Source organism: Hemitrygon akajei, chromosome 1 (assembly GCF_048418815.1).
Source record: "Hemitrygon akajei chromosome 1, sHemAka1.3, whole genome shotgun sequence".
Lineage (NCBI taxonomy): Eukaryota > Metazoa > Chordata > Chondrichthyes > Myliobatiformes > Dasyatidae > Hemitrygon > Hemitrygon akajei.
Window position 1 is genome coordinate 26662336 of NC_133124.1, and position 20969 is coordinate 26683304.

A 20969-nucleotide genomic window follows, 5' to 3' on the forward strand; every position below is an offset into this window, starting at 1 on the left:
GCAGAGCATGTCAACTTTTACAGATCTACTCATCAATTCTATTATAGTTATTCTGCTCTTAAATTTAATTCCATTTATCTATGACGTATGAAAGATCTTCTTTTGAATCTTATTACAGGTCTGGCAATCTTCTGACCTTGTCATTGCCTTGCACCTCATTGCCTGCTAGCACTGCACGTTCTCTGCGTCTGTAACACTATGTACTGCAATCCGTCATTGCTTTGTGCTATCTCACTGCACTGAGGTGTTGAAATGATCTGTGTGGCTGGCATACAGAACAAAGTTCTTTCACTCTTCCTCGCTACATGTGACAATAATAAATCAGTTTGTCAAATTGCCAAGGCATCCACTTGAAAAATTAGGCCTGCACCCCTGAGTACGGATGCTGCCCAAGTTGAAAAGTTTAAGGGGAACTTCAGAAACTTCTTCACTCTGAGGGCTGTGAGAATGCGGAGCCAGCTGCCAGCACAAGTAGTGTGTGCAAGCTCCATTTCAACCTCTCCCAACAAAAATAATGACATGATTGATGATATTTGGTAGAGACCTTCATCTTTGGTTGCCTGTACTAAGTGAATGCGAGAGTTTTGTTCACTGGTTCACCCAAGTCCTGAACAATTTGTTCCTCAGAAACCAGAGCACAAGTTCAGCAAGGGGCAACGCTCGGCACTTCTCATCTGCTGATTTAGTTTCTGAGGAGGCTTTTTTTGTAGTCACAATCTACGTCAACAAAGTGACATAGAACACAAAAGGTCTGGAGGGGACTGAATGCCTAAGGGATTGTGCACAAGAAAATTCATAGGACTTAGTTACATTTAAAACATCTGTATTTTCAGTTTGGTTATGTGGTAAAATTTATTGGCAGTCAATATTGTTTCAGATCTTGCTTAGTTGCTAATCTGTATTAAGTCTGACATGACTGAAGTTCAAAACACACCATACCTTTTTGCATAGCTATTTCTAAAATACCTGGCAAGCTTGGCACCTCAAGGGCACAAAACAATTGGGAGTGGGAAGCGGTTTGCAGCAGGAGATCTGAACACAGAGCATGTGCGCTACCCCCTCCTCTTCTCACCTTTCACATCCCCCGCCTAATATGTCATTCAAGACAAGCAGAATCTCTATGCTGTAGTGCCTATGGCTAGTTTCTGCCATTTTTAACTCAATAAACTACTTTAATGTTTATTTTTTTGGTTAAAAAATTCAGTTTGTGAAGCTCAATGTCTGCTGAAATACCATTGGAATGGCTTATTTCCGTGTCCTGGCAATGTCAAGTGTGCGAAGTATCCTGTGTACCTTTATGTGAAGAATGATACAATGATTTGAGCAGTCTTTCCCGCAAAATTGAATGCACAGATAATGTTTGTCGATCACCATGTTTCAGATATTAAAAATACTTGTGAGTTTGTGTTCGAGCAGCTGAACCTTCCTTTTCAATAATGCAACAACAGTCAAACCCAAAATAATTTGTATAGCATTTTCACCCATAATTTTTGATAATTATCATTCCATGCACAGAAGGGATTCTTGCTTTGATATTCGGAGATGGACTTGTTTTCAGGGTTATGCCAGAGATAAATTGAGCAGGAAACAATTGCAATTTTGGCATCTAGTAATTTAATTTCATTATAGCTAACGGAACAAATAGATACAGAGAAAGAAGGATGCAAGTCATTAGAATGTCACATTATTGTATAGAAAGTCAACATGAACATCAAGTTTAATAATATTATAGAACCAATCGATGTATACCCTGTCCAAAAGAGGCTGTCCTGAAGTTCATTATATTCATTAAACTGCTCTTCCCCTCTCAGTGAATTTCAGGAAGCAGATGTTTCTATCTCATGCAGTGAACCTGAGCTGTAAATTAAATATTAAAGAAATATTCTGTTTTCTGCTGTTTTGTGGGAGGGGTAGATTCATCTATCAAAGTTAGGCTTTCCCAGTAGTATAATCTGTGTGATTTAATTCCGTAGTCTAATAAGAGATAAAAATGCATTCCATTCTAGAAAAGAGTGCCAAACTACTACAACACATGCCAAATAGATGTAGCTGTTACTTAAATATTGCACTGATATCTTATGCTTTATAGTTCAGAAAATCCCCGTAACAGTTTCTGAAAGCTATTTTAATCACCCATGAAGAGACCTCAGAGGTTTGAAACTCTGAATAGACTGAAAGGCTGGCACATTTAGAATTTTGTATTACATGATTAATAGTGTTATAATTATTACAATATATTACCTGCTGCTTCACAATTATTTGAGGTGCATGTAAGATGATCCTTTATTGAAGGAGGCTTACTGAATATAGTGATGCTAACGCTGAATCGCACTTGAACTAGTGTGACACGGGGCTCACTTTGACTTACATAAGTTTACAAATGTGGCTTACATTGCTTGCTGCAGTTGTCTGATAATGTCACAGGATTGCTTGGGAAATAATGATGCGTTGAATGTCAGCGCCTTTACTGATGTGCAAGCTCTGTAACGATTTGTGGTGAGGAATTGCAGAGCTCCCTATATCAACGCACACAATATGCTGCAGGAACTCGGCAGGCCAGGCAGCATTTATGGAAAGGAGTACAGCTGACGTTTCGGTTCGAGACCCTTCGGCAGGACTTGTTTGTGAGCTCCCTATATCATTTATTTCTGATTTTGCAAAGTTCTTCCTTCCTCTCTCTTCTTTCAATCCTTCTGTTCTCCTTGGTTATGTTTCTCCTGATTGGCTCCCATTCACCCTACTGTGCTTAGTTCCCCAATTGTTTATGAATACGTTTAATGAGAGAAAAAGATACAGTTCACTCAGAGGCTGGTGAGAGTGTGGAACGAGCTGTCAGTGGAAGTGGTGGATGCGGGTTCAATTTCAACACTTAAGAGAAATTTAGATAAGTACATGAATGGGAAAGGCATGGAGGGCTATAGGTTGAGTGCAGGTCATTGGGACTAGGGAGATTAATAATCTCGCATGGACTAGATGGGCCAAAGGTCCTGTTTCTGCGCTGTAAGTGTTCTGAGAATCTAACAGCAACTTAAACTTGATAACATTTTTGAAAAGTAATCCATGCGGAAAAATTGCCAGTCCAATTATTTAAATTTCATGGTAATGAGATGGGTGTTGGGTATCTTGAATTTCAGAAGGTTTTATTTGAATGCTTCACTGGATTTTATATTAGGAGCTAATTGGGAGGCTTTCATAGCTGGATGAGTGGCCAAAAGGAAAGATTGATGATCAGTGATAATAGTTTCAATTCTGCCCCTGTGTGATCTGCAGAGTACATTGGAGATCTATTGTTTGCAATGCTTATTTGAATTTTACAACTGTAGGTAAATAATTGAAAAATTGACATTACTGATGGCTGATTGCATGGGAGCAGATTCTTTGAGAGTAAGATTCACACCCTTGAATAGCTTGAGTCCAGATACATGGACTCTATCAGCATCGTAGTTAATAAACCCCTCTGGTTGTCAGCTCTTTACCCACAAAGTGAGGAACTTAATTGGGCATTTGACCTTTTCTATGGGCCTCAGCACGGAGCTACATTGGAATAAACTTCACCTGCGTCTGCTCACTAGCACCAACCATCAAATTATCTTCATTAACCAGGGACTCCATCAAGAAATGGAAAAAATACATTTAAATAAACACGATTAATTGTGACTTTGTTATCTTTTCCTTGGCTCTGTTCTAGCATCACAAATATTGAGTACCTTTCTCCTCAGTTCCTTCTGAATGTTTAAAAAATATCCTGCATCATGATTTCCCTTTTTTTTGTCAGTTTGGATCCCACGTCTAAGGAGAAAGAAAAAGCTGAGCAGAAAGCTGCCTATAGCACTTCACACAGCTCTAACCATTGTCTCCATACAAACAGCCATGATGATCTTCACATTTTCTTCCAGCAACTGACTGATATTTACTGCAGGAAATGACGAGCAATCGTTCCCACTGCATCTGAATCTGTGCATCAATATGACTGCCATGTTCTGGTCATATTCCACATTTGAGCACGCTCACTTGCTATTTTATACAGCACCATCACCATTTCTGATGCTACGCAATCAGAGAAAAAAATTGCAAAAGGAACAATATTTTCCTATTGATTTGCGAGTAATGAAAACCCAAAACCATCTAGTAGGAAGGGAAACGACAGAGATGTCAGCAGTCAATCAATGAAATAGAAAGTTGTCTACTTAATGTGAACAATAAACTCAGTTACTCAAAAGCCTCGACACATATGACATAGTCCATAAACATCATTGTAGAAATTCCCTCTATTGCAGGAATAGATTGGAAAATTGAAACCAACTCACTAATTTGATGTTTGAAACTATTTACAGTAATATTATTTTAGAATTTGTTTGATGCATCTTCCAGTAAACAGTAGTGAACAGAGGACTACTGTGTGCTTAGCAGGTATTTCAGATCATTTCAAAGGCATCATGTAATTAATGTTTGTAAATATAGAAGCCTGAGTAGATGACTTGGCAGCGTGGATGAATATAGTTTAACAAACTGCCAGCAGGGATCATGCTTCAGGAAACAATATCTGTAGTGAAATAATTCCTGACAATTTTATAGCTCGCAAAAGGAAAACTAATATTAATCAAATAAAGCACAATGTGCTTTAAATAAATTTGTAGTGCTTTTTGCATTGAGCATTTTGTATTGCGTTTTAGCACAATTTATTAATTTTAAGCAGGACATTATATTCTGCAAGGAAACTACAAAAGTCTAATGTTCGATCCAAACCTAAAGCTTCCATAAACTGACAACATGCCGCCATTTCATAAGGCTGATGGGCAAGGTGGTTGCTTACATTCTTAAGAATAGCCTTTCTAATGATTTTCTTTAAAAATTGAGAGGATGGCGAAGGAAGGAAGATCTTAATGTTTATACAATGAGTTGATACAACATTATTTATCTTCTGTTAAGTAAATTAGATTTCGTAAACTAAATTCTGTTCATTTAAATGCGCTATGTTAATTTGCAGAAGTCGTATTGAATTTTTAGCCTACAGAATGAAAGATATTTGTCAATGTTTAGGACCCCATGCAAACGCTTGTTTGACTTCTGTTCTCTTGAGTGTCTTAAGGAGTATTTTGACTTGCAAGTATCGCAATTTAGGTGCTACAGACTTGCATCCTACATAGCAGTGCGCTGACTTTGAAAAGATCACTAATTTCATCACACTGATTGACGTATTCTAATGTCTAATTTTATAAAAACACTTCTTGATGGTTAAAATGTCAGTATGAAAAGATGATGGTCATGTACAATATGAAATATTTCTCCCACAATTCAAATTAAATGAAATTAGATTAATGAGTCAGTCTTAGCCCCTGTCAAAGGCTAGAGCAGTATAGATCATTATGGAATAATACATTCAATATACAATAGTAGATTTATGTCAGAAAATTGATGTTGCTCCTTTTTAAATGAAGACAAAGGTCTATTTTTACTTATCCATTCAAGGTTAAATTAAAAAAAAACATAAATTTTGATTTGTTTTATATCATTTTAAATGACTGCTAATTACCTACAATAATACTTGACATTTAATATTGACAAGCTCATCAGGAAACTGGCTTCAAAATTATGTTAGAGATACACTGTATATAAGGAATTCAAAATGGCACACAGCATGTTTTTACATTTGTGGAATGATTTGTGCTATACAGTGCGTTGGAGAGGGCTTGCAAACCCACAGGCACTGAGGATTGTGGAGCTGGCACTCCATGATGTCAGCTAAAGGTTAGTGCTCCAACTACCACTCATTCTTAATTTCCCAAGGCTGGGGGGGGGGGGCGCATTCAGGGAGGAACACCACACCTAGTACTGCTACTTAAAGAGATTGTTGAATTTTGGGTTAGATGTTTTCTTCATTTCTTCTTGTTGTTGGGGTGGTCTACTGGTGTTTGGTGTTAGGAAGATGCAAAAGTCTAAAGCTGGGGTTCCCAGCCTGGGGTCCACAGATGCGTCAGTTAATGATAAGACTCATTGGCATAAAAATAGATGGGGACTCCTGGTCTAAAGGGACTGTTGTGGCAGATGCTGAAGGACTTTCTGTTGACTTTAAGGTTTTTGCACAAAGCAGTGGGTCATAGATATGATATGTCTCCTTGGGGTTCAGCATGAGTGGACAAATTTCCAACGCAAGACAAATTGATGTCAGGTGAAGATTTGGGTAAAGTCACTGGGGCACAAATTCCTCAGCAAGGAGTGTGGCCATCCAGGGTATTGAGACAATAATTCTCCTTCCACAACAAAGTTCACTGTGTGAGACATTTGTGCTCTCAAACAGACAAGGATGCCGAAATCTACCAATTACAGCAACCATGTATGCAATCTTCGGACAAGGTGAGGTTTGTACTGCCAGGATTGCCAGTGTGATCATGCTAAAGAAGGCTGGAGATGGAGAAATTTGCACTGAGAATCATGCAGACTGGAGGCAAATACCCTAGTAGGCTTTATGTGGCATTATTCTGTGGTAAATTGCGTTGATTGCTCCACTTGGGAAACAGCAACTATCTAAAAAATGGCTGCGAGAATAATCATTGACTCTGGTGCTCAGTCTACACTCTCTGCACCACAGCACAGCAAAAGCCATGCTTCCACATTATGGTGATAGATTAAATCATTGCCACTGTGATGGAATGAGGTGCTGGGAAAAAGTGGTCAAGGCAGACATCATTTAAGAAGCATTTGGACGGGTACATGAAGGGATGGGCTTAGAACAATATGGGCCAAATTGGGACCAGGTGTGGTTGGAGTGGATTTGTTGGGCCAAAGGGTCTCCACGACCAGCCAAAACAATGTCAGGATATTGATAGGATGCAGATTAGTGCTGATAAGTGGCAGATGGAGCTCAATTTGGAAAAGTATGAAGTGATACACTTTGTAATGTACACTAGAAGGCAGAGTACAGGGTTAATGGGATTAATGGCATGATTTTTAGCAGTGTGGAGGAACAGAGAGATCTTGGAGTCCACGTCCATAGATCCCAAAATGTTGCTGTGCAAGTTGATAGGGGGTTAAGAAGCATGTGGTATGTTGGCCTTCATTAATTGGAGGATTGAGTTCAAGAGCTGTGAGGCAATATTGTAGCTCTATAAAACCCTGGTTAGACCACACTTGGAATATTGTGTTCAGTTCTTGTTGCTTCCTTATTGGAAGGATGTGAAAGTTTAAGGAGGGTGCAGAGATGATTTACTGATCATATTAAAATGATGCCCTTCCATATTAGCCATTTCCACCCTCTATCAATGCCTCTAATCATCGTATAACTCTGTATTAGAGAATATGCTTTATAAACAAAGGTTGAGTGAGCCAGGGTGTTTCTCTTGGGGCAAAGGTGAATGAGAGGCAATTTTATACAGTATGTAAGATGACTAGAGGCATTGATAGAGTGTTTTATCCTCAGGGCAGAAATGGCTAAAATGAAAGGGCATCATTTTAAGGTGATTTGAAGGTAAAGGGGGAATGTCAGAGATAGGTTTTATTACTCAGAGTGTGGTGGGTTTATGGGTCTCACTGCCAGGGGTGGTGGTAGAGGCAGATATATTAGGGACATTTAAGAGAATCTTAGACAGGCACATGGATGGTAGAAAAATGGAGGGCTGTGCAGGAGGGAACGGTCAGATTGATCTTGGAGTACACAGCACCATGAGCCCAAGGGCCTGTACTGTGCTGTACGGGTCTACGTTCTGTGAAGACCGTGAAGCAGAGGGGGTATTGGGGTCCGTGGTAATGTGCTGCACAACCACTGGATCATGAGTGAGGAAGAGCAGGAGGAAACTAATTCTGCCTTGGCTGCCTGTGACAAACACACCAAGTCGGATGCTTGAAACCACAATCCAATTCTCTGTCAACCAGCAGGCTCAACTTCCCTCAGTCACTGGGTAACCAATCAGCTGGCTGGCCAGAGCACGACATAACAATAAGTGCAAACTGTGTTTATAAATATAAGGCAGGTCACCTGACATAGAAATAGAAATAAATTACTCATCTGGAAGAAGATGGCACCAGTGAACAATGCTACCAGAGGCAACATCCTGAAGGCAGTTCACAGAGCAACTCCTCTTACTACTTTTGTGTCTTGTTTTTATTTCCGATGTGATTCTGCTACAGTCGGAGCTTGTTATCTACATTCCAGTGATGTATTTTCAGGCCAACCAGGCGAACTGATGCTTGCTGCTTTCGAGAGGGCTCCACAGGGCTGCGAGCGAAGCATACGGCGTCGAGGCCAGGAAGGCAGGAGACGAGTCCGAGCCCGCGATCGGCTCCATCTCGCGCCAATCAAACCGCCAAGGAAGATTGAAATCATTGAGGCGTGTGCGGAGGGCGAGTGAGTGTTCAGCGCCGTCTAGCGGCCTCTGCTGCCGGAGGAAGGTGTCTCTCTCCCCCTCTTGCTCGCTGCTCTCGAGGGAAGGTTCTTGCCTTCGAACAATCTCTCTCTTCCTTAACGCCGTCAGAGGATGGTGCCGGAGCAGGTTTAAATGAGGCGGTTTGTAGATTGTGGGCTCTAATTCAGGTTTATGATGTGTTCTAGTTCCGGGCACTCCATTTTTTTTGCTGCTACTTTTGGGCAATTTTTGAATTGGCGCGGCCTGCAGATAATGAACACTGAGCTGAACTGAAATCTGCCTATTAATTTTGTCTTTAATATTCTGTGTTTTTGCTCTTTTTTGTTGCAGTTTGCATGTGGGGGGCGGGCTTGATGCTTATCTTTGAACAGGTCGATTCCATGTTTTGTGGCTGTCTGTGAGGAAGATGAATTTCAGGGTTGCATGCTGCAAAGAAACTTTGATAATAAATGCACTTTGAGTCTTGAATTGCCGTCTGCATCCCATGAGTCTCTGCTTGCCCTAGCTCCTTGAAAAGTGCAACCCAGGTGGCTGCAGCATTTTGCTAGAAGGTTGTAAGGTTCAATGGATCTGCTCTCTGATGGTCCTGGAGGAGGATCTTTGGCAGTCCTGGTTTTGAATGCACCTTCTCAACATGGGTCCCACGAATCCAACCAAGTCAGCAGTAGGGACACCAGCATAGCCGAAGGGCTGGGGGAATGGATGCTGTCTTCCTGGGGGTGAAGGCCAGTTTCAAGCTCTGCTATTCACTGCTATTACCCACCCCCTAGAGCACTGCCTCCTACAATGCCATTTATTGGTTGGTAGTAGACAGAAAATGATTGAGGAACTCCTGGATCACTGATGAAATTCCCGTTCTCCACTCCCCCATCTGCCTATCAACCACCCCACTCACCTTAATCTACACATTGCCTGCCCTCTCTTGTTTTATCATTCATTCCCCCCCTCCCCACCTTTTTATACTGTCTATAACCCCTCTACTTTCAGTCCAAATGAAGGGTCTCAATCTGAAACGTCAACTGTCAAACCAGCTGAAGCCCTGTGTCTGAGAGTCCACAGATGAACTCGAAGGCCCATTGTCCGTGAGTCCATGTGTCCACAGGAGCTGGAGGCCCGGAGGCCAGTCCTGGGGTCGGAGGTGGGAGAGGGAGGTGGGAGAGGGAGGTGGGAGAGGGAGAGGGAGGTGGGAGAGGGAGAGGGAGGTGGGAGAGGGAGAGGGAGGTGGGAGAGGGAGAGGGAGCTGATTTTTGTTGCTCTGAACATTGTTGGCATGTTATGTTGGTGCCAGAATATGTGTCAACACTTGCAGGCTGCCCCCAGCACAACCTTACATTGTATTGGTTGTTAACGCAAAAGATGTGTCTCACTCTATGGTTCTGATGCACTTGTGATAAAGAAATGTATCTGAAACTGGACTTGTCCATTTCCCTCTATAAATGCTGCCATTTCTGGTTGTCACTACTGGACAGCTTGGAGATCCTGTACATTGCTTGTACTTCATTGGTATTTTGACATCAACTATTTGATTCAAAAACGTTGATGGCTCCAGGTGTGTATGAGCATAACCACTCACCATTTCCATTATAGAAAGGGAAGATGCCAAGCTCTGTGCCAAACCTTGTGCCAAATTGGAGCCAGACTCCCTACTATTGAACACAAGCCTTGGAAATCATGTCAATGCATTGGCATTCGATTATACAGTGCCTTCTGTGATCCATCCTATTAAAACTCAGAACTCTACATGTGCATTGGGTCAGCTCGGGTAACCTCATCTTATGCTGAGTAGTCAATCTTCCCAATTCTTTGCCATTCTTCAGGCTGTGGGCCATCCTTGCCCTCTGACTCACCACAGGAGTACAGATGTCTTTATGCTCTCCCTCACATTATGAAGATGATCCTTATGTGAGCAGGTGGGTTTGTACCCAAGAAATTGCATGATGATGGGTCTCCATCTTCACTGCATTCTTGCTGTTCTTCTAATGTTTGGACGGATGTTAGACCTTGGATACCTGAAAGGATAAAGTTATGGGAGTAGGCCAGGGGAGGGTAGAGTTGAGGAAGTGGTGGGAGAGGCTGAAAGATTGATGTGTTTGCACACAGTGTGATGCAAATCAGAAGAGATAACAGCATGCTGAAGATGTGGGATTTAGGGAGGAGGATTAGGTGCATCACTACTGTTGGACACCTGCCTTGGCAATGCCCATGCCGTCAGAGGTGGAGAGAGCGAGCAATTTCAAGTTCATGGGTGTCAGTATCTCTGAGGACCTAACCTGGACACAACATATTGATGCAGCTATAAAGAATGCAGGACAGCAGCTATATTTCATTAAGAGTCTGAGGAGATTTGGTTTGTCAACTAAAACACTCGAAAACTTCTACAATTGTATTGAGAGCATGCTGACTGGCTGCATCACTATCTGGTATGGGGGGGGGGTTGCTTTTGCACAAGATCAAAGTAAGTTGCAGAAACTCATAACATTAGTTCCATTATGGGTACCAGAAGGGTACCCAAGATCTTCAAGGAGATCTTCAACGAGCGGTGCCTTTGGAAGGCAGCGTCCATCATTAAGGGTCCCCACCACCCAGGACATGCCCTCTTCTTGTTGTTACTATTGGCAAGGAGCTACAGAAGCCTAAAGGCACACACTCAATGATTCAATATCTTCTTCCCCTCTGCCATCCAATTTCTTAATGGACATTGAACCCATGGACACTACCTCATTATTTTTTTAAAATTTCTGTGTTTTTGCACTACTTTTTTAAACTTATCTATTTAAAAGACATGTATACTAACCGTAATTCCTTTTTTTTCTGTTTATTTCTCATGTATTTAATTGTACTGTTGCCATAAAGTTAACAACATGTCGGTGACATTAAATCCATTTCAGATTCTGATTTATTGGGGTGTGTTATTTGCTCCTGGGGTGGCACGGTGGAGATACATCTCTACCATATGAGGTGTAAGACGCTTCTTCCCTCCACTAGCCTGCAGGCTACCCTTGGGCAAGGTGCAGCATCTGCTTAGCCCTGTGATCAGGATCACATGAAACCAAGGGAGTAAGTGGTGGATGGCCATATGAGCAGCTGGTGAATATTCCAAGTCTGGTTATGTGACCACTGTTGCAGGCAGACCGATTCTGAAGAGTATTAATCATGGCTGACCAGACACTGCCCAGAAGACAGCAATGGCAAACCATTTTTGTAGAAGAATTTGCCAAGTGCTGTGATAGTCTTATGACGATCATGATGATATCTTCCAGTAGCACATCTGTATATTGTCTGCTTGTGCTCTGTGTTCTCCTGCAAGAGGGAGACAGCCTTAGCAGCTCAGACAGTTGTTGAAATGTGGATATGAGACTTTCAACAGTGGCAAGAGTACGAGAATGAGAAAGATTACAGGAGCATAAGGATGAGTACAGACAGATAGAGATTCAATAACGTAGTGCTTACTATAATGCTGTTTCAATGCCAGTGATCACTAATCAGGATTCAATACCCACTTCTGTCTGTAAGGAGCTTGTGTGTTCTTCCCGTGACTGTACGGGTTTCCTCCAGATGCTCCAGTTTCCTCCCAAATTCTAAAGGCGTATGTTTAGGTTTAGTGAGTTATGAACATGCTATATTGACAACATTGTGGGCTGCCCAGTACAATCCTCATTGATTTGATTTACCATAAAATGACACATTTCACTGTACGTTTAGAAGTTCCTGTGACAAATAAAGCTATATCTTTTATAGATGAATGGTGTGTGGCTAAGACTAATGCTGCAGGTGGTAGAATGTGAACATGCGTTCACTGACCCTGACAATTCATGTGAGGTCATTGAGTTTCTTACTAAACTCTGTCTCTGGTCCTGAAAGGTGATCGGAGATACTGACCTGCACAGTTATCTGTTCCCATCGGTGTTTGACTGTGTGTCTTGAAGAGCTCAGTGCCCTGTGGCTATAGGACACGTACTTAGCATCACCACTGCAGTATCTAAAATCCAGCATCTGATCCAGTCATAAACACTATCTGAATAAATTGTTCAAGCTAACTTTAAGCAGTGGGGGCTGGTTTTAACTGACGGTGTGTGAGGTATTGTCCCCCTGCTGTTTCCCCATTTTGGCTAGAGGCAGAAACCATTTTTTTTTTATGACTGTGGCAGAATCACTGATGAACTGGCTGCCTTGCATACATGGGATACTTTTGCATTCCGGGCTCCATGTCAGTTTTTAGAGATTATTCAATTAAGCTGCCTGGCAGCTCTATCAAATTATTAGAATGAATACAAGGCAATTTCTCTCTCATAATAAACCCATATTAAATTAGATTTTAATGCAAATTAAAAATCTATCAAATACTGAAGCATTACTTTGGTTTTTCAAGCTGCTGTTTACCAGATAGTAGATATTGCGTAAAATAAAGTAAGTTCCTAGAAGGGGTGATTACCAATTAGTCAGACAGAACAATTAGTCAGACACAAGGAAATCTGCAGATGCTGGAAATTCAAACACACACAAAATGCTGGTGGAACTCAGCAGGCCAGGCAGCATCTATAGGGAGAAGTACAGCTGACGTTTCGGGCCGAGACCCTTCGTCAGAACAATACTAAACTGTTCTTGTTTATGTTTTTGGAGGGTACAGTTTAGGCGGGGCTCTTTACACAAGAGATTCTGCAGATGCTGAAAATCCAAAGTAACACCACAAAACGTTGGAGGAACTCAGCAAGTCAGGCAGCATCTATGGAAAGGAATAAAGAGATGATGTTTTGGGCCGAGACTCTTCATCAGGATCTGGAAGTTACACAAGTCCGGTTACTTCAGTCCAGCTCCTGATAATCCAACTTAGGGTGAAAATTCAGTTGGAAAGTGTGTTGTTAGAGATGAGATACTGTCTTTCAAACAAAATTGCAACTAGTTCCTAATCTGCCTGCAAAGATGAAGCATTAATGATACAATAGCTCTCAATAAACGGGCCTGGTGCCTGAGCTTACATTGCTCTACAAACATCATGAAAACAAAGGTTTACTCTTGTGATATTTTTGAGTGGAAACTGGCAGCTGCAATTGCCAAAGTCGCAGTGATAATTCATTTAGAAAATAATGACTGTACACAAAGCCTTCTCTCTTGTTATTGTAATAGAAACCAGTGCAAAAACACCTCTCTTTCTTTAGAGTATTTAAATTTAAATGTCATTCTGGAAGTTGGTATTAGTCACCATCTGCTCAATGGCAGCGTCTGGTGATTTCTGAATACCTTTTCTTTCGGCTTCCTCTATTTGTGATCGTACACTCAGTAGAGACACAGCATCACTTGAAAGGAAGACATTCGCGCTCTTAGAATGGAGAATGATGGAATGCTTGGCATGGAGAGTGGGAACTTGTCAAAATATGGAATGACACAATATTCTCTGGACTGCATCCCCGGAAAGCAGAGTGATGGAAGAAGTCATGATGGAGAATGGTGGCATCCGCAGGATGAAGAGAGAGATGGCAATCCCGTGATTGAAAGAGACAGCAGGCACAAGGTGAGATCGGTGACAGCCCAGCTTGAAGAATGATGGCAGCGTATGATGGACAGAGGTGCAACTGCAAGATGGCATCTCCACACATGGAGAACCAAGGCACTCCGGATGGAGAATGATGACAAGCACACGATAGAGAGGGAGTGGTTGACCAGATTAGAGAGTGGTAGTACCAGGATAGGGGAGGACAATGGCAGCTTCAGCAAGCAGACTGATGGCAACAGCCAGCTGCAGGTTAGTGATCCTTAGTTAGGAAGGCAATGGTGCCCCTGGAATGAAACAGTGTCAGACAGCCTCAATAATGATAAATGGTGACAGGTTCCTGATGTTTCAGGAAGATTAATATAGCAACATTTTCACAATGATGCTATCACTCTACACAATGCACAGGAGAATGGTATTATAGTAACCACCCTGCATATCTCTATAAACTCCTTGCAATACCACCTTTCATGTTAGTGCTTGCTCTGGAGAATCAACAGATGGCCTATAAATTAACACTTCTACAGTGCAGCAGACTTTTTGGACCTGTCTACTGATGGGTTTGTCAATAATCTATGCCACTTATTGATTTCCTCACCCCCATCCTTATGAAACCAGATAATGAGAACAAAATAGGATACAGCAATAAGAAAATGCACCACACACTATTATACTGTACTCCCTTCATTCTGGGAAAATGATGGATTAACTGACTATTACTTAGCAATGAATTCCAGCAAAATGGCTTACAGACAGACACATGCACAAGGTGCTAGAGGAACTCATCAAATCAGGCAGTATCTATGGAGAGGAATAAACATTTGACGTTTCAGGTCAAGAATTTTCATCAGGACCTGATGCAGCCTGATAAAGTGTCTTGGACCAAAATGTCGAACGTTTATTCTTCTTCATAGTTGCTGCTTGACCTGCTGAATTCTTCCAGTATCTTGTACTTGTTACTCAGGATTTTTCGCATCTGCAGAATCTCTTGTGTTCATACAGGGACAGTTGATATTAGCAGCATACAGAAGAAATTCCAATGCAAAAAGTTTTATAAATTTGATGATTCAGCACCCTAGCTTTACATATTAATAACAATTTTTTTTTTGCTGACAAGAGTCTTTTGAGCTTGCTTTTGAAATAATTCTCCACCTTGTGTGCTTTGCAATGTTAATTTGAAGCCAGGAACGAGGGGAGGAAAATGCAGTAGTCAGCACACGCTGTGCCATTCTGCAATCTGCTGATTCAGGGAAGTGTAGGTGAGTTGGTTTTATTTCTTATCCCTTAAGGACTGTGGTTTGTGAACATTGGAAACTTCAGGTGCAAGACCAAAGCCTAAAAGTTGAGTGGTTAAATGGTATTCCACCATTTTGGGCCCGTTTTACAATTTCATTACTGGCAAGCAAATGAAAAAAAATACAGTAAGGCAAAATCCAACTTAAGAAAAACCCTCTTACTAATTTGAACCACATCACTTTCCAATGAGAGCGACATAAAAATTGAGCTTCTTGGTGATGCGAAGAGCCCCATTTCACATCTGGGAGTGTTAGCATGTCAGGTAACCATGGTAACATCGGACAATGTGACACAGGGAAAGGGATGCATTCAGGCCCATGTTAGTTCTATAGGGTATGAATATGTATTTTCCAATTGGACCACATTTTCCATTGGCTCCTACTGTTCGTAGTCTACAAAACTTTCATTGTGTCTTGACTTCAAACGTTCTTTGTCACCATCATCCCATGTTAGTTGGAGGGCACACAGTTCCACTGACCATACATGATGTTAGTTTAGTCATTGCCTTCTATTATAAAGAAAAAAATTCAAGAGAAGCAAAAGAAGATTAATGCTCAGGTTAGTTGTTTCCAAGCTTTCTGGGAACAATCTCTCTGGAGATTAAGCTCTAATGCTTAAATGTGCTATTATATCATAGATGGTCACTATGAAATGGTACCACAACATGCAATGCATACCCACCAGGCTAGCAAAGGGGTACATTGTACCACAATCATTTTAATGACAAATAGTTCTAAATGGCACACTTAAAAGTTGAAAGCAGAGTTTTCTGGTTCTATCATACAAATATTCACCTTGGTATAAAATTCATTATGACTATGTTACTTGAAAGCTGGAATTCTCTGAAGGCAATAAACTATATTTTGGATACAGGGACAAATGCACAGCCAACACTATACATTTAATACAGATGAACAAGTTCTCTCTTCATTTCCCTTGTCCCCATTTTCAGTTCCCTCTTTTAAGATTATTTTAGTTAGAACATTTTCAAAAGAATTCTTTCAAAAGATAAGCAGAAAATTAACTACTGCTTCAAGCACACTATCTCTTCCACCTTATTGCTTTGATGTTCCTGTTTGAGTTGGGTCTACTACTGTGAAGATTCTTGGAGTATATTGACAGACTAAAAGCCCTAGTTCCAATGAAAATTCATTGAGCAAAATTGTTTGTCTATCTACAGGTGCTACCTGAACTGAGGAATATTTCCATCATTTGCATAATAGTTATTATTTATGAATGTATTTAATTGCTGCTCTGTGTTCAGTTTTCCTGTCTCTAACAACTTTCTTCCCCATATTGCCATTTTATAGTTTTCTTTAGTAAATTCTTATCAAATAGCACATTATGTTAGGAATATTCTTCATTAGTTAATTCTGCATAATACTAAACATCACTCTGCATTCTGTCTAACTGTGCAACTTTTGCTTTATTCTTGAGAACAAACCATGTAGTTTCTATTACTTGTTATTCATTTAGAAATATCCTGGAAAAAATAGTATGCTTGCTAAAAAAGTGATTTGTGGTATCTCCATGATATTGGTATGTCACTGGAGTACCATTCTAAATACTGCTTTCATAGCTACTGCCACACTGTAGTTTTATGATAAGGAACATTAAAGCAAAGGAGGACTGGCAAAGTCATTTGAACATTAGCGGCAAATACGGTAGTTGTCTGTGAAAGTCTAGTAAATAAAAGAAGATCATACGAGTCTTTCAATTGATTTCCTGAACCATTAGTAAAGGCATCATTATATTTCTGTATTCAATACCTCATATATTTTGGAAATATAGTGGGGAGGCTTTCTCACCATTGAGTGAGCTTTATGCAATTCATTGTCTCGCTGAAGCCAAAAGGCATATAAGAGTCAGCCATATTGAAATGGAAGAATGTTAGCATGGAAACAGTTAGGACTATATGGACACACATACATATGGATACACATGTTCTGAAAGGTACTAATACACAAAGAACAGAATTCCATGAATAATGATCAATCTATGAGAAACTATCTTGAAATTCCAAATTTGAAGGTAGATATTGCTTTTGGATATTTACATTTTTTTCAATTAATATTCAAGGTGTTAATATTCCAGTACTACGTCTGAGCAATTTGTCTTTTATTTATTTCATCAAAATAAATTATTCAATTTTGCTTTTGAATTGAAGGCCATCAGGTGGAATCCAATTCCTCTTCAATATTAATAATGACATGTGAATTAATTAATATAAATTATCCCAAGATTGATTTTGATTTTCATAGTATCTTAGGCAATAGAAGAGGGGAAACAAATATGGGAAGTAAAGATTGAAATAAATTCTGCTTTACATCATACACTTACCTAAAATGACCTCTTTGCAAGGTCATATTGGTTTAAAAAGAGATTACCAAATGTAAAATGATTAACAAGAATTTTTCTCTAAAACGTTTTGTGAAATCAGATTTCAGTTTATACTAGTGATTGACACCCAATCAGAAAACATGCATTTCAGTATGAACCCTGTCTACTATTTGAAATACCTACCTCAAAGAGCTAGGCAAACATTGTCAATTCCAGCCAGTATAAAAGAATGAGCACCATGTTGAAGCATGGGGCGCTGTCTTGAATGAGTTAAGGGTAATTTGCTTTGAACTGCACTCCTTGGTGGCTAGTCACAAAATGGCAAGACAGTGGTTATTGAAGAATCAGTGACCCGAACCACTTTGCTCTTCTAGTAAATGATAACATGCAAGAGGGTTGGGCAGGGTAATAATGGTGGTAAATCATCAACTGGAGGTATTCAGCAAACCATGCTATAATTGCTTCTAATACACAATTAATTTGTGTATTACATTGTATTAAAAACATACATTTTTATCCATGTCAGGAATCAATTTGTTAAGGAGATGAGTTTGTGAGAGTACAACATCATATATTTTGCATTTATATATTTTATGATGCGAATAAACTGAAAAATGGTAGATGCAAAATTTGTCAATACAATGTGATGAGCAAGAGTAGAATTGACTAATTTCTTAAAGGAAAATCCTCAAAATTCAAAAGATTAAAGAATAATAGAGACAATAATATTTTATACAGACGTGGGAGGAAGATTTTGTTCTAGTGCAAATGTGCTTGTAATAATGATGGAAACAATACACAGACCATTACTGATGTAAATAATGTCCTCACTAATGGTTTAATTCTGATCTATTTTTCTCCTGGACACCATCTGAGGTTTGCTTTGCCCATTCAAATACAGAGCCTGTCTGAGGGTTCTGCTAACCTGAACTTTGATTCCCAGCAGTGGCCCTTTTGAACTACTAATCCCAGCAGCCCCATCCTTAACTGAATCTGCTGTTTGCCATGTAGAAGCTGTTCATTAATCAGTCAAAGAGCTTTCCATGGCAACAGAATTCTTAATAAGGGTGTCTGCAGTGATCAGTCTTTCACCAACTACAAATTATCAATACTGATTACCAGATTGGTGCAGTGGGGAGGGATCACTGCTGTAAGCACTGCAGGGCTGGCTGCTCTCCCAGAGTTTAGTCTCCGTGTATTTGCATAGAGCTCTGTTTTAGAATGAGCACCACGCCCTTCCCACCTTCTTCCTCACTATTCATTCTACATTTCATTTACATACAAATCTCTTCTGTCCACGCTAACTGAACATCTGTGTCTGAAGAGGGAACTAATTGAAGATATTATTAAAACTCCCAGATGGTAGTATTTAATAATGGGTCCAAAATTATAATTAGCAGCTGGTTGATTCCTTATATATCTCTTCATCTTTTTTCCCTGCTAGTTTTAAGATATAGCCTGTCGTGAACATCAAAGGATTTGAGCAGTTCACTTATTTGATCATTGTCTTAATGGTGTCCCATTCATTAAATGGTGGTCTGCTGTAATTCTGCAGACTCGTTCATTTAAGGATAAAGTGACATTTAAAATGCTGCCTACTAGAATTTCATATCTTATTTAGTAAATATCTATCTGTAAGATTGTTAATTTTGTTTTTACCAGCAATCTCAATCGGGTCACATAAACTGAAAAGATTGTGCCCGAATGCTGAAAGAACAGCTATATGGGTGGGGTCTGTCTGCATTGTGCTGTGTCCAGTCAGAGAGAAAAAAAATCCCGAACAAGCACACCACTGCAAAAGCACTTATATTTCCCGAAGATTTCAGGACTTACACTGCCCTTTAAAGAACGAAACCAATCATACAAAAGAATAAAAGAAACTATAAGGTTACTACATTTTGTTAGCCCACGATCTATCATCTAACCGAGCTTCTAAACGAGCTAGTTTTGGGGATAAGGGTTATTTCATTTACGCCGACACGAGCTACTACTGATTGCAAATTATAAAACTAATTTCAGTAATTTCTGAAGTGCTACTCCCATTCCTGGGTTGGGTAATTCTGAATAAACTGCAGTTATTAATGGACCGAATATTTCGGAGAAGAAAACTGCCAGTAGACTTTACAGTTAACCATTAATCGATTTAATAAACTATATATTTGAACAAATACTAGCATAAATGAAGTATATAATCAACACAGAGAACCACACGCATACATACGTATATGTGAAAAAAAAGACCAAAATCATTATATTTGCAAACACTGTATTTTCTGCTGATAAAATTCACTGCGTAGTACAAAAGTGAGAAATTCTTACCGATTGCTGTTTTAGACATGGTGGAGGAAGCAAATACTTAGAGGCTGGAAGGGAAAAGGGTCCGGCAACAGCGGCGTAGAGAAAGATGACTGAATAAGGCACTGAGTCAGCAGTGTGGAGCTCTGGAAGGGAAAGAATACAGGCAGACTTCTATGAATAATAATCACCTGCCAAGCAAAGCAGATTGGCTGAAGAGGTCCCTTGACATGACTGGTGCATTCTCTAGATCTCCAGGCATTAAATATTGATCCACCAATGATGCTAAAGTACAAAGTGCTAGTAGACAGTTTGAAATTCAAATCAATATTGGCTCACCCCTCTTTTTCGAATGGCACATCCCGTACTATATGCTCAATGTTTGACATCAATAATTAATATTTTGGAAGCCGCAGGTTTTATAATATCTGAGATTTGTACTCTGTTCTTTTCCAGCACGATTGTTTGGTGCTGTCCATGGTGCTGAACCGCATCTGCGGACAATCGGACATGTTCAATAGCTTTGCTTCAATGTTCATACACTGCTGGGGAGAGGGGGAGGGGGCGCCGGTCACGCCCTCACAAATATTACATTCCGCTTTAAATTCAACTCAAAAGAACCATTTTGGATTTCATTGAATGCATAGTGAATAGGGCAATAATTGCTATGTGATGCTTATTTGCACTAATAACCTTTTTAAATTGAAAACTGCTGGCACACACTCGAAACAAGGCGTTCGTCCAGCTAATTTACTTTTATCATTAAAAAAGTGGTGTCAGCAGATTGAAGGAACAGGTAAATGAACAGGAAAGTCTCGTGTGTGATGGCAGGTGGCAAACAGAAAGTCCTGACAAATTTTTAATGATTGGTATATGGATGTGGGGAGAGTTCTCTTAGTTTTCAGATCGTTTGTTTGACTGGCTCCACCTTTTTTCTATTGGTGGAGCCAAGGGGACGAAAAGCTAGATAGAGCTTGCTTTGAGCTTTTTAACACGTCGTTTACTATAAAGCATTCACCGTACTTTTGATCAAAATCGAACCTATTTATAAGCGGTGGTTATAATGTACTTAGAAATCCAGGAATAATTGACTTATTCCTGGGTTTTAAAGTATGTCGGGGGGATGGCCACTTTGAACCTCACCACCTCCACTGCTATTATCGCCTTCAGCTGTTTGCTCTGCTCTGCCA

The 20969-nt window shown here is 40.1% G+C and overlaps 1 protein-coding gene across 1 annotated transcript in view; it reads right to left on the reverse strand.

The window, feature by feature from the left end:
• stmn2b (stathmin 2b) overlaps positions 1-20017 on the reverse strand; it is a 46090-nt gene extending 26073 nt beyond the window's left edge. The window contains exon 1 of the mRNA XM_073039989.1: positions 19804-20017. Coding sequence (XP_072896090.1) covers positions 19804-19822 — 19 coding nt within the window. The 5' untranslated portion in view covers positions 19823-20017. The remainder of the gene's footprint in view (positions 1-19803) is intronic.
• Positions 20018-20969: the final 952 nt, after the last annotated feature.